This window comes from Sus scrofa, chromosome X, assembly GCF_000003025.6.
Source record: "Sus scrofa isolate TJ Tabasco breed Duroc chromosome X, Sscrofa11.1, whole genome shotgun sequence".
NCBI classification, from domain to species: Eukaryota; Metazoa; Chordata; class Mammalia; order Artiodactyla; family Suidae; genus Sus; species Sus scrofa.
In genome coordinates, this window is record NC_010461.5 from 18,237,322 (window position 1) to 18,250,126 (window position 12,805).

The window sequence follows — 12,805 nt, forward strand, 5'->3', positions numbered from 1 at the left end:
AAAGATGCTCAATGTAAATCAAAACTGCAGTGAGGTACCACCTCACGAGTCAGAATGGCCATCGTCAAAAAGTCTACAAATAGCAAATGCTGGAGAGGGTGTAGAGGAAAGGGAACCTTCCTACAGTATTGGTTGGAATATAAATTGGTGCAGCCACTATGGAGAACAGTATGGACGTTCCTTAAAAAATTAAAAATAATATGTATAACTGAATCACTTTGTTGAACACCTGAAATTGAGACAACATTGTAAATCAACTAGAATGAAATAATAAAAAAAACTGAACTAAAATAAAGTTGCCTTATGATCCAGCAATCCTATTCCTGGGCATATATCCAGAGAAAACTATAATTCAAAAGGATACATGCACCCCAGTGTTCATAGCAGCACTGTTTACAATAACCAAGAAATGGAAACAACCTAAATGTCCATTGACAGATGAATGATAAAGAAGGTGGGGTACATATATACAATGGAATATTAGCCATAAAAAGAATGAAATTATGCCATTTGCAGCAGCATAGATGGCCCTAGTGATTATCATACTAAGCGAAGTGAGACAGTCAAACACCATGTGATATCACTTGTATGTGGAATCTAGTATACGACACAAATGAATCTTATTCCTGAAACAGAAACAGACTCACAGGCATAGAAAGCAGACTTAAGGTTACCAAAGGAGATAGGGGGTAGGGAGGGATAAATTAGGAGTTTGGAATTAGCAGATCCACACTACTCTATATGAAAGAGAGAAACAACAATGCCCTACTCTGCAGCACAGGGAACTTTATTCAACATCCTGTAAACCATAATGGAAAATAATTTAAAAAAGTTTATGTGTATAACTGAATCACTTCAATGTACACCCAAAACTAGCACAACATTGTAAATCAACTATACTTCTATTAAAAAATTAAAAGAAAAACAAAACCAAGCCCCTCTGATAATAATGATGCCCCAGTCAAGTCTGGAAAACTGGGTTAGACTAGGATATAAGGTGAAGTCGAGCTTTAGGGACCAGCTAGTTTTGTTTTGATCTAATCTCCCCAAGCTTTCTACCTCTGGGTAGGTGCCTCAGGAGTGTGTATCCCTGATCACAAATGGGGTGACAGGGATTAAGGGGTAGATGGCTCAGCACAGAGTCATTCTACCACAGTGAGAACAAGTCTTGATGTAATCCAGTTATGATCGAGAACTCTGTCCAGAAAGTCCGTGGGGATTGCTTCTGATTTAGATACCTGGGGGCCTTGTTCTCTCACAGGAAAGCAACTTGTACAATTTTACTGGGTACCTGATAGTCATATGAGCAGGAATCAGAGACCTGGGTCCAAATCTGAGCTCTAAAATTGACTAGCTGAGTTATTACAGTTTTCTTGCCTGTAGACTAAGGTTAATGACACATACTGTTTAGGGTTGGTGGGGAATTGAAGTCCTGTCCAATACACGTGGCACTGACCAGGTGCTTAATAAATGAACCCTGTCACCAAGGTCCTTGGATGTTTCAGGACTGTTCAGGAAGGACGACTGCAAGGGGTAGGTAACCATGCATGGCCTTTACCTTATAATGTTAAGATGGTGGAAATAGTCAGGAAAATGTAATGAAGGTTTTTACTATAGGAAAAAAACCCCTGAAGATGAATTCTAATGACTTTAAGTTCAGCATAGGCCTTACATTGAATTATCTGCTAAGATAGAAATTTTCTAAATAAGAGAAATTTTTCTAAAGCTATTTTTATAAGTTAAAATATCATGTTGGCAGATTCATCATAATGCTGTACTATCAAAGAGTAATGTTAAAATTTATTTTGAAGTGTGACCCTGATATGTGTAATCCTTAGTAATTCACTTATAAGTGAAGATAATAAAAGAGTTGCCTTCTATTAGACTTTTGTAGTATCTGGCGGTTGTATAAAATTGATTTCATTATGGACAACGAGGTCTTTTATGTTAAAATGGGGATATTTTTATGTTATTTGGTAACCTATGATTTAGATGGATGAGCTAGAGATTTTTAATGCCCCTAAAATAATCTCTGCCTCATTTTCTTAAGCTAATGCCAACCAATAATTATCGTTTGGGAGATGAGCATAAAAAATGGACAGAGAAAAGCATTCTGACAGCTTCTCGCCCTATATTTAGGTGAGAGTTTTCCAGAAGAATGAGAAATATCAGCTCTTATTGTCTTTTCAGTATGTCAAACAGACTCAGTTAATCCCATGCTTGACCGGCTTTGGGGCTGAGGAACTGCAGAGGCGAATCCCACACAATTCATGTGAAAACATGAGGGTTATGGGATCCACAGACCATGACTTAGTTAACTGGAATTTTATTTTTTAATAAGAATAACAACGAGCCCTGCAAGCTGATTTAGAGTCTCCAGGTCTGACTGCATAAGAATTTAATACCCATGTAGTGTGGGTTAGAAAAATGAAATTTCTTAGTACGGTAAATAAACTGAGGAGCCTGAAAACCAAATTGAAGTCTGTAGCCTGGAAAATCAACAAAGGCTAAAAATAGTAAGATTAGAGGCACCATTCAACCACGGACCATCCGAAGGTGGTTTTTAAGTACCACCAAAGGAGAAACCAGCCCATGATATGATAGGTTTAAAAAAATATAGGTGTCTAGAGAACGTTCTATTTCTTGTGTAGGTGTGGAATGGCACACCTTCCCTTAAAATGCAGATTTGATTTTCCAGAGTTTTGATTTTTCATGTTCTTTCTCTCACTAGAGTTAAGAGGACACTCCCCCTGATTTCTAAGGCAAAGGTGGGCATAATCTACATGAAATTGGGAATTCTCCTTGATGACATTTGACTCAAGGTTTTAGGATGCATTTGCTCTTTCCATTAAGCAAATTGGGTAAACAGCTCCAGCATTCATTGTCTCTTAGCAAGGAGCCGGAGGATTACAGGGTCCAGAGTAAGAACACAAAGGAGCATGTTTTGAAAGAATCCTTATGCTCCGGGAGTCGTCTTGTTCAAATGCATCAGCTCAACACTGAGGTTCTTGGTAGGTGTTCACTCACAGGCCTAAAACTTTGTGCATGTGGAGGTTTTGAGAACAGTTTTAGTTGGGAAAGTCCTAAATATTGCAAAAACTCCACATGACTGGCCTGAGCTGCTTGCAAATGTCTTGATTTACCAGGGGACCCTCAATTCCTCAGGAGTATCTTCTTTGGAATTCCCTCTTCCTCTTCCAGCGTTCTCAGTAAAGGCCCTGTCTGAGCAGGAGAGGTGGATTGAGTGAGTAAAACTGATAGTTCCTCCTGGTCTGAGCTTAGAGCAGATCCAATGCCAACTAAGTATCCTCCTCCCAACTACCCCACCGCCTCCAAAGAAGAGCTGGGAAGTGGAAGTGAATGACTAACCTGACACCATTGGCGAAACAAGACTTAGGGAGCTTAAAAAACGGGTATTCCCAAGAACGGGGGAAATCTTGGCTCTCATTGAATGATATATGGACTGGAATGTGAGAAAAGGAGGTTATGGATATTAGTATAATCAGGGCATGGCTGATTCAAAAACGAAATAATAGAAGTTAGTCCAGCATCTCGCATTTCCTTTTCATTTGGGTGAAAATCTCTTAGACTTTCCTCGCCAGGAATTCAGCTTGGCAGACGCTGAACACTGACCATATCAAGTGCTAAGCCCTGGGTGTTCAGAGATGGATGTGACCCAGCCGCTGCCCCAGAGACCACTTGGTCTCATGGAGCATAACCACTGTTAATGCCAATTTTATGCACTGAAAGTATTTTTTTGGTGATAATATTTGAGGACCAATGGCCAAAAATACCTTCTTCATTAAAATGCTCACATGTTTTGTCCCCTGTGAGGCCAGGCCTGTCCTCACTGTGGGCAACACCAATTTCTACATGGACTATAGATCTCGATGTGAAACAGTAAAGGTTCTAGAGGAAAACATTAGACAGTATCTTCATGACCTCCATGTAGGCAAAGATTTCTTAAGTGGGACACAAAAGATGCTTACCATAGATGGGAAAATGGTCACATTGGACCGCATTAAATTAAGTTTGGTTCATCACATGATCCATTAAGAAAATGAGCTGTATGGAATGGGAGAAGATTTTGCAATACAGATATTCAACAGAGGACTTATGTGTAGAATATATAAAGAATTTCTACAAAATCAGTAAGAAAAGGTAGATTACCAGTAGACATAGGAGAGAGAGAGCTGAGTAAGCACTTGACAAGAGGATGTTGGGGAGTTCCCGTTATGGCACCATGGAAATGAATCCGACTAGGAACCATGAGCTTGCAGGTTTGATCCCTGGCCTTGATCAGTAGGTTAAGGATCCAGCATTGCAGTGAGCTGTGGTGTAGGTTGCAGACGTAGCTCAGATCCCGAGTGGCTGTGGCTGTGGCGTAGGCCAGCAGCTATAGCTCTGATTTGGCCCTAGCCTGGGAACCTCCACATGCCACTAGTGTGGCCCTAAAAAGAAATAAATAAATAAACAAATAAATAAAAGAGGATGTTGGTTGTCTTGATCGGAGATAGTGACTGGAAGGGAGCATCAGGGGCTCCTAGGAATCTGGTCATGATGCTGGTTATGTGAGTGTGTTTCCTTTGTGAAAATCCTTCAAATTCTGATCAGTGCATGTTTCTGTATGTATGTTATCACTCTCGTTGAAAGAGTTTACAGAAAGAAAAGGCCTTGTTGTCCAGGATGAGGAACGGGAGCAAAATATTTTCAGAGGTTCTCTCTTGTTAGAACATCTCCTCTGCTATGAACCAGAGGAAATGTTGAGAGCAGGAGGTTTTGCTTAGCTTTAAGGCAGGTCCAGTTTGTGAAAGAGTCCTCCACATGGAGGGCCAGTGTCTTAGGTTAGCAGAAGGCGTTTGGCTACCAGTATCCTGAGAAGGGGGGAGGAAAAACCTTTATGGAGGAAGTTCTAGAAACAAGCTTGATTACTTGACAATTTTGTGTATGGCTGACTCAGCCTGAAAGCCTGTTAAAGCTGCCATTGATTGATCACTTACCTTGTGTTGCGGCGTTGAGATGGGGACTTTCTGTGCATTAAAATATTTGACCCTCACCACAGCCTCGGGAGGTAGGCACTCTTATGTATCCAGATTTACAGATGAAGAAGCTCAGAGATTAACTCAAGAGATTGAGTAATTTGCTCAATCTCTTGAGCTAGAGAGTAATAGCAAGCCGCAACTGGAACCCATGACTTTGTGATTGGAAGCTTACCCTGTTGGCTTATGTCTATTATTTTGTCTTTTTTTGGGGGGGGGGCAGAACCAATTTTATTTGAACATAGTAAGAAAAAGTTAAGTACGCTGCATACACACACACACACACACACACACACACGTATGTACACACACATATATATAGACATACATACACATGTATATCAAATTTTGATGACCAGAGGCACTTTGAAACTTTTTTATTTTTGGCTTTTTAAGGCTGCACTCGCAGCACATGGAGGTTCCCAGTCTAGGGGTTAAATCAGAGCTGTAGCCACTGGCCTACACCACAGTCACAGTAACTCGGGATCCCAGCCACATCTGTGACCTACACCACAGCTCACAGCAATGCTGGACCCTTAATCTGCTGAGCAAGGCCAGGGATCGAACCTGTGTTCTCATGGATGCTAGCCAGATTCATTTCTGCTGAGCTACAATAGGAACTCCGAAGCTGATTTTAAAGTCTGAGGTTTGTTGCACTGTAGGTTATAATGAGGTGGAGTTTTCCTTTGTAACACGGTTAGGGATACTTGGATGGAGGTGAGGGGAGACTGAAATCTTGAAGAAACACCACAGATTATTATGGGAATGCCCTTACATGGGTGACCCTTGAGCCCTTCCCAGTGCTTTAGGGACATTCTAATAACCTGAGTAGTTGCCTTTGAGAGGCTTTGTTTTCTGCTCATTAATGACTCTCCAGGCTAGATTTTATTCTTCTTAAGACTAATTGAAATATACATATGCATAAAACGGATGCTACCAACAGATTGTCACAACACTGTTTGCATATCAACATTCTCCTGCCTGCTTGGGCACAAGGAAGAGAGGAGAAGGAAAAGGATATGACAAGGCACCTGTGAGAGCTGAGTTTGTTTTTATTTTATTTTATTTACTTATTTTTCTTATTTTTCTTTTTTATTTGATTGATTTATTATTATTTATTATTTTTATTTTTATTTGAATTTGTTTTAAAAGTCAATTCTGGTACAGAAACCAAAAGTTTTTTCTATGGCCACACCCATGGCATATGGAAGTCCTGGGGCCAGGGACTGAATCTGAGCTGCAGCTGTGACCTACATCACAGCTGCGGTAATGCCAGGTCCTTTAACCCACTTGTGTGGGGTCAGGGATGGAACCCACCCCTCTACAGGGACCCAAGTCACTGCAGTCGGATTCTTAACCCACTGCACCACAGCGGGAACTCCCGGAAACTAGAATTTTGACACACAAAAATGATGATACTTGTGCATGGTTAGAGTTTGGGAATTGCTTTACTTAGCATATACGTGTCCTCTTCTCCCCTTCTCCTGATACACAGAGTGCCTTGGGTGCACACTCAGGTACATATTTAATATTTTGAGTTCTTTTGCTGCATGGCTTGTTTTTGATCCTCAGGGTAATCATGTTTGCAGCCTGTGGAGTGTTTATAGTATCAGAATAACATTACATCCCTGGATGAAATTTGGATTATTTACTTTCAAATATGTTTCCCCTGCAAGTCAGTGACTGAGGAAGTAATATGGGGGAAAGACACATGATATGATTGGAACAGAAATATATGTGGGTATGGTTTTAGAGATTTCTGTTTATTAAAAAAAGAAATCTCTTTCCTTTGTCCTTGGGGCAAGTTATCCCACTTTTATTGCTGTGATAATACACAAGAAAGAAGCAAATTGAAATAACTGGAAATGGCCACATCCAACTCAACTTTATTTGAATCTTTCTAGTTGTATGGACTTGTTTGATGTACAGGTGCTTAGAAAAAACTGGATGGAAGCTCTGGGTTGCATTCTTTTTTGAAATGTAGAGCTTCTAGTTTAGAAGTAGACTCCCCTTTAGGGATTATGTAATTATTTATTAATTGGATTAACACTGTACATTGTGTCTTGAAGCTATTCAGAGTACTGTAGGAACATCTGTTGTACTGTCATTTGGAGGCTGCTAGGTTGTTTCAGAAATAAATACCAAATGCCTTGACAACTGCAGTTTGACACAGCCTGATGTAGGCAGTGCCATGGTGTCGCATGGACCTCATGTCGGTAAATTGATACTGTCAAGTACATCCAAGGTGTTATTTTGGGGGGGAGGGTAGTTTTTATTGAGTCTTGGCTTTCCTTTTTCCTTATTTAATTAAATAGTGACAGCTGTCTTTTTCTGCCTTCCAACAATAGCGTAAGTGATTTTATAAATAGTAAAATCATTTCTCCAGGTGGGCTTATGTCCATGCTGGCAGCCATTGTATATATATGACTGTGGTCATCGGATGGTTTCCTTTTAAATGGCCAGAACTTTGAATGTGTACATGGGCAAGTTTTCAGGCAATTTGGGGAGGCTTTCCACTCTTGTTTCACCGTTTCCTGTCTAAACTGCGTCTTCTGTGTCTGAAGCATGTTTATGCAACATTGAGTAAAACTTCTAATGGGGAATTTCTTCCAGGTGACCTCCCTAAGAGGCTAGGCTGTGAAGAAATCGTCAGAAACCCGATCCTGATGAAATTGCCTCTCTTGAGAATATTACTCGGTGCAGAAACAAGGACTAGAATTTGGTTATTTAGGTTCTTGAATAAATGAATTCTGTTTCTTTTTGTATAGGTGGCAGAAAGCATTAGCCCCTGCAGAAGGTCCAGTCTGAGTTGGAAATTGAACTTTTGGCTTCTTTGAATTAGGCGGACCTTGGAGAAGAGAATGTTAAATATTTTTTATTTGAACCTCAGGCAACTTTGAATCGATTCTGCTGACCACATGTCTTGTGTAGATGAATCTTTTCCAGGGTTGTCTGTCTTTATGTTTAATTTCCTGGAGGCTGGGACTGTGATCATCGAATGGCTTCCACCTCAGCCTGGGTGATACTAATGAATGCTTTTTTAACTTTCCTAGCACTTTTGGAGAAATCAATCAGTAGAAGGCGGGACACTGAAGCCATTCAGAAAGCCAAAATCCTTTATTCATCTTGCATGAATGAGAGTGAGTAATAAAGAAAATGAAATATATACTGCCCTTATTTTTCAGTTTTTATTAGTGTCTAAAGATACCGTTTGAGGAAAGAGAACTGCTAAGAATCCTGTTAATGTTTAAAGGTGTTGTTTAAAGAAAGGAGTGATTCTCCAAGAATCCCAGTGGATTTTGACTACTCCTGTCTTAATGTTCTGTTGCTGGCTTGATGGAGAAAATAAGAACATTTTATTTCTATGGATGTCTCTGATTCTTTGGGTTATCAGTTACTCCGTGAGAAACTTGGGTGGAATCATAGAGGTAAACCCTCCTGTGTGCAGTGCACAAACCAGCACCTGGAGGCTAGGTCTGGTTCGAGAAGGAGCCTTGGAGGAAGGGCCTTTGGGAGTGTTGCTGTGTCCAAGAGACCCTCCTGGGGCTTAGAGAAATCCAGATTCCCAGGCAAGCCATGTTCCTTCTGCTTCTCCATCAGCCTAACAGACATCTTTGTTGGGTCTCAGCATCTTGGGTCTACCTGGAATCAAAAAAGACCCTTGAGGAATTTCCGTTATGGCTCAGTGGGTTACAGACCTGACCAGTGTCCATGAGAATGTGGGTTCAATCCCTGGCCTCCCTCAGTGGGTTAAGAATCCGGTGTTGCTGTGAGCTGTGGTGCAGGTCACAGATGTGGCTCGGATCCTGCATTGCCATGGCTGTGAGGTAGGCTGGCAGCTGCTGCTCTGATGCGACCCCTAACCTGGGACCTTCCATAAGCCACGAGTGCAGCCCTAAGAAGCAAAAAAATAAAAACTAAAAGCAAAAACAAAAACAAGAAACTACACTTGACATTTTTCCTGGTCTGCTTTGTCAAGGCCGTAGCAGGAAGAAAGCAGTACCACTGGGAAGCATGTTCACGGGTTTAGGTTTGGGGGTATTACTTGGTGAACTAGAAGAGGGCAGTAAAAGATGATGAAAGAGCCTGAAGTAGTAATTCATTTTTATTGGGAAGTAGTTAATTTTTTTTTGAGCCATTTGCTTTAGTTAGGATTGTTCCTTAGTCTTGCTGAGTATTTACAGCTTAACCTTGCTCATTGGCTTGGGTCCATGTAGTGAGCCCAGCCTTTATTGTGGGAAATATTGGGCAGGTTCCCTCCTTGGCAGTCCTGTCAAGGACACCAACTTCAGACAGTCACCCTGAAGCCTGCGTCATCAGAAGTTCTTTCTCTGTGCTTATGCTCAATCCACTGCATCTCTTCTCAGAAGTTAGGTTGGGGCCTTACTGGAACTTTCTCTTGGGAAGACATATCAGTTTGGTGATGCCGTTTGCCATCCTAACTCCCTTCATGTTTGCTCCCTTGCAGAAGCAATTGAAAAAGCAGATGCCAAGCCGTTGCTGCACATCCTGCGACACTCACCTTTCCGCTGGCCTGTGCTCGAGTCTAACATCGGTCCTGAAGGGGTTTGGTCCGAGAGAAAGTTCAGCCTTCTGCAGACGCTTGCAACATTTCGTGGCCAATACAGTAATTCTGTGTTCATCCGTTTGTACGTGTCCTCTGATGACAAGGTGTCCAACGAACACATCTTGAAGGTATAGTGCGGACTCGTTCTCCAGACTGGTTCAGTCCAGGATTAGCCTCTTGGGTTGTCTTCCCTGGGGAAAGAGACTCCGACCCCCTTAGTGAAGTGATAAGGCTCAAAATTCTGTTAAACCTTGGGATCTAGACTGTTCCCCGCCCCTCCCTCTCCCCCTCCCCCAGAGTTGCAGAATGCAAATCATGAACAAGCTGGTTTGTCAGCCTTTCCAGAAGCTGGCGAGTGAGTTTCAAGTGATCTGTGGTTGGCTTCTCACGTCTACCCTGCGCACTCGTGGGACCCTGAACTGCAGTGGGGAGAGATCTGCAGAGGCCTTAGGGAGCTGCCCTTCCTCTCCTTATTCCCCTGACAAAGAAGTGAACATGTGCTGTGATTCTTTGTTTTCCTCTCACTAACACCTTGTGCACATGCCTAAAATTTCATTGTCAAGTTCAGTCTTGAATTGCTCGTCCTTCTTTTCGAAAGGTATGGCCAAACTTGTTCTAAGTGCTTGGTGGCGTTTTCTGTTGGGAAAGAAACATCTCCCCTATAAAAGCCTGGGCCATGAGGACACACCCTGAGGTGGAGGATCGCATTGGTGAAATCAGGAGACTGTCAGAAAACTGCCAACAGTAAAAGTTTTATCAAAGAAAGAGCTTGGCTGGACTGCAGATAGCACTTAAATTGTTTTGTTATTTTGATCCTTTTTTTTTTTTTTGCTTCCACTTTAGCAATGAACATTTTGTTGAACTGATCATTTTTTCCCCCAATTCTGTTCTTTATCAGATCAGAAAATATTAATGATACATTGATATTTAAATCACAGAAATAGAAAACCTTTAGAGTGTATTATTATTATTCTCTCTTGATACGGGGCTTGGCATTTGGGTGCAGTGCACGTTTACTTAATTATGTCCCTGCTCTTGAGTGAATATTCACACACCTGAGTTAACAAATTAGGGTTACAGCCTTCCTCATCATGACACAGCTGCCAGAAGTTCAAGCCTGTGTCTGGATACTGGTAGGAAAGAAAAGCTTCTGAGCTCTGCATGAACCTGGTAACAAAAACTAGTGTATCAATGGCTACCAAAGTTATAGAACTTGTGAGTGTTGCTTTTATTAGAAATAGTCAAAACTATAAAAAAATCTCACTTAATATTTGGAGCCCCCGAAGCACCTTTTAGGTTTTGTGGACCTTAGTTTGCAAACCATTGCTGTAAGTGGAAAAAAGAGTAGGCTTTGGTATTCATTTTTTGGCTTTATGATTTACTCATTGAATGTGTTTGTGCAAATTGTTTCACCTCTCCCAGGGTAATTTTCCCCATGTGTAACGAAGAGTGACTTAGAATTTACTTTTCACCATTGCTGTGAGATTTCTTTTCTTTTTAGGGCTGCACCCTTGCACATGTAAGTTCCCTGGCTAGCGGATCTGATTGGAGCTACAGCTGCCACTCTGTGCCACAGCCACAGCAACGGCAGGTCTGAGCCACATCTGTGACCTACGCAGCAGCTTGTGGCAACACTGGATCCATAACCCACTGAGGGAGGCCAGGGGTTGAACCTGGATCCTCAGGGAGACTGCATGGAGTCCTTGACCCACTGAGCCACATGGGAACTCCTGCTGTGAGATTTAAATGAGATGAATTTGGAGACAGCTTATAGGATACTGGTACACAGAGCCATTTGGGGAATGTTCCTCTTCAGTTTTTGTGCCAAACGTCTCTCAGATCTCAAGTTCAGATGTGCGAGAAATAGGCATTTCCTTTAGTCGGTCTCATCTCTGACCTAAGCTCCCGCCCCACCTTTTAGCTGGAAATGGAACCTTCCCAACCTCTCAGCTGCTCCGTTTCTCATCCTTCTCATAGGCTCCTGGGAGACCCTCCAATCATCACTTACCTCTTTCTGAAAAGAAACCTGCCATCCCAGCCCATGTGGCCCCTTCAAGTGTGCCCTTCTGCTGCTGGGGCCCTGGGCCTCCTGTTCTCTCTTAAATCCTGACATTTTCTAGGGGCTGTTGATTGGTCCCTCTGCTCACAAGAAGCTGTGACTTCTTTGGCTTCCTGCAGAATCCTCTTTTTGCTCTGGGAGAGCTCTCTCTTATCCCAAACTCTTCTCCCTCAATGTATTTAGACTTCCTTTTCCATCACATTCTATTTTCCTCGGTGTTCTTAGCTTTTCTAATACCACAAATCTGTGAGGATAAGAAAAAGGAGTCTTTTGGGAAGGCATACTGTTGGGCGAGCAGGTGGCACCTTTGGGTGAAGGAAAAAAGCACCTTTCCAACGGGCTGATGTATTCCCATGCCAAGGACATGCAGTTGGGCAAGCAGGCTTGCCCACACCCACCCAATGGTCCTCTGTAAAGCTCCCCTGTGGCAGGATGGCACAGAATTTGCCACGGGCTTAAATAGGAGAAAGGAAATATGGAAATATAGGAAACAACAGAAGTTAATGTCGCAACATATCTTGCTCCGTGGGTTGGAGTTTATTTTGTATAAGGAGATAGCAAGAATGAGGATTTAAGGGTCAAAAAAAGGCTTTTGGTTGTACATGATCCCGAAAGAGTGTTCAGAAGGCCAGAGTCATCTTAGTGTGTTACTAAAACAGTGACTTAAAGTCATTGTCACCCAGTGGCCTGCATTTGTGTAATTCTGAGCAAAATCCATAAGGATGACAAGGACAGACTGTCTTGGAAATGAAGTTTTTCAAACTTTTTTTTTTCTTTTTTTTTAGGGCCACACCTGTGGTACATGGAAGTTCCCAGGCTAGGGGTCAGATAGGAGCTTCAGCTGCTGGACTATGCCACAGCCACAGCAATGCCAGATCCGAGCCACATTTGCAGCCTATACCACAGCTCATGGCAAAGCTGGATCCTTAATCCACAGAGCGGGGCCAGGTATCGAACCCATGTCCTCATGGGTCCTGGTCAGGGTCATTACTGCTGAGCCACAATAAGAACTCCGAAGTTTTTCTAATTTCTTTGTTCTTTTTCTACATCCCATTTCATAAGATGCTTCTTTTTGTATAACTACTTTATTTCCTAACCTGTGGTTTATTGCAGCCGGAGAAAAAAAATACACATTTCAGT

General features: G+C 42.0%; 1 protein-coding gene across 9 annotated transcripts in view; it reads left to right on the forward strand.

Annotated features, from left to right (window-relative positions):
* The window catches only part of PHEX (phosphate regulating endopeptidase homolog, X-linked), a 221,590-nt gene that overhangs the window by 37,926 nt on the left and 170,859 nt on the right, over positions 1–12,805 (forward strand). For all 9 annotated transcript variants that reach the window (XM_021079391.1, XM_021079390.1, XM_013986002.2 and 6 more), the window contains 2 exons: positions 8,093–8,179; positions 9,508–9,734. In XM_021079391.1, coding sequence (XP_020935050.1) covers positions 8,093–8,179; positions 9,508–9,734 — 314 coding nt within the window. The remainder of the gene's footprint in view (positions 1–8,092; positions 8,180–9,507; positions 9,735–12,805) is intronic.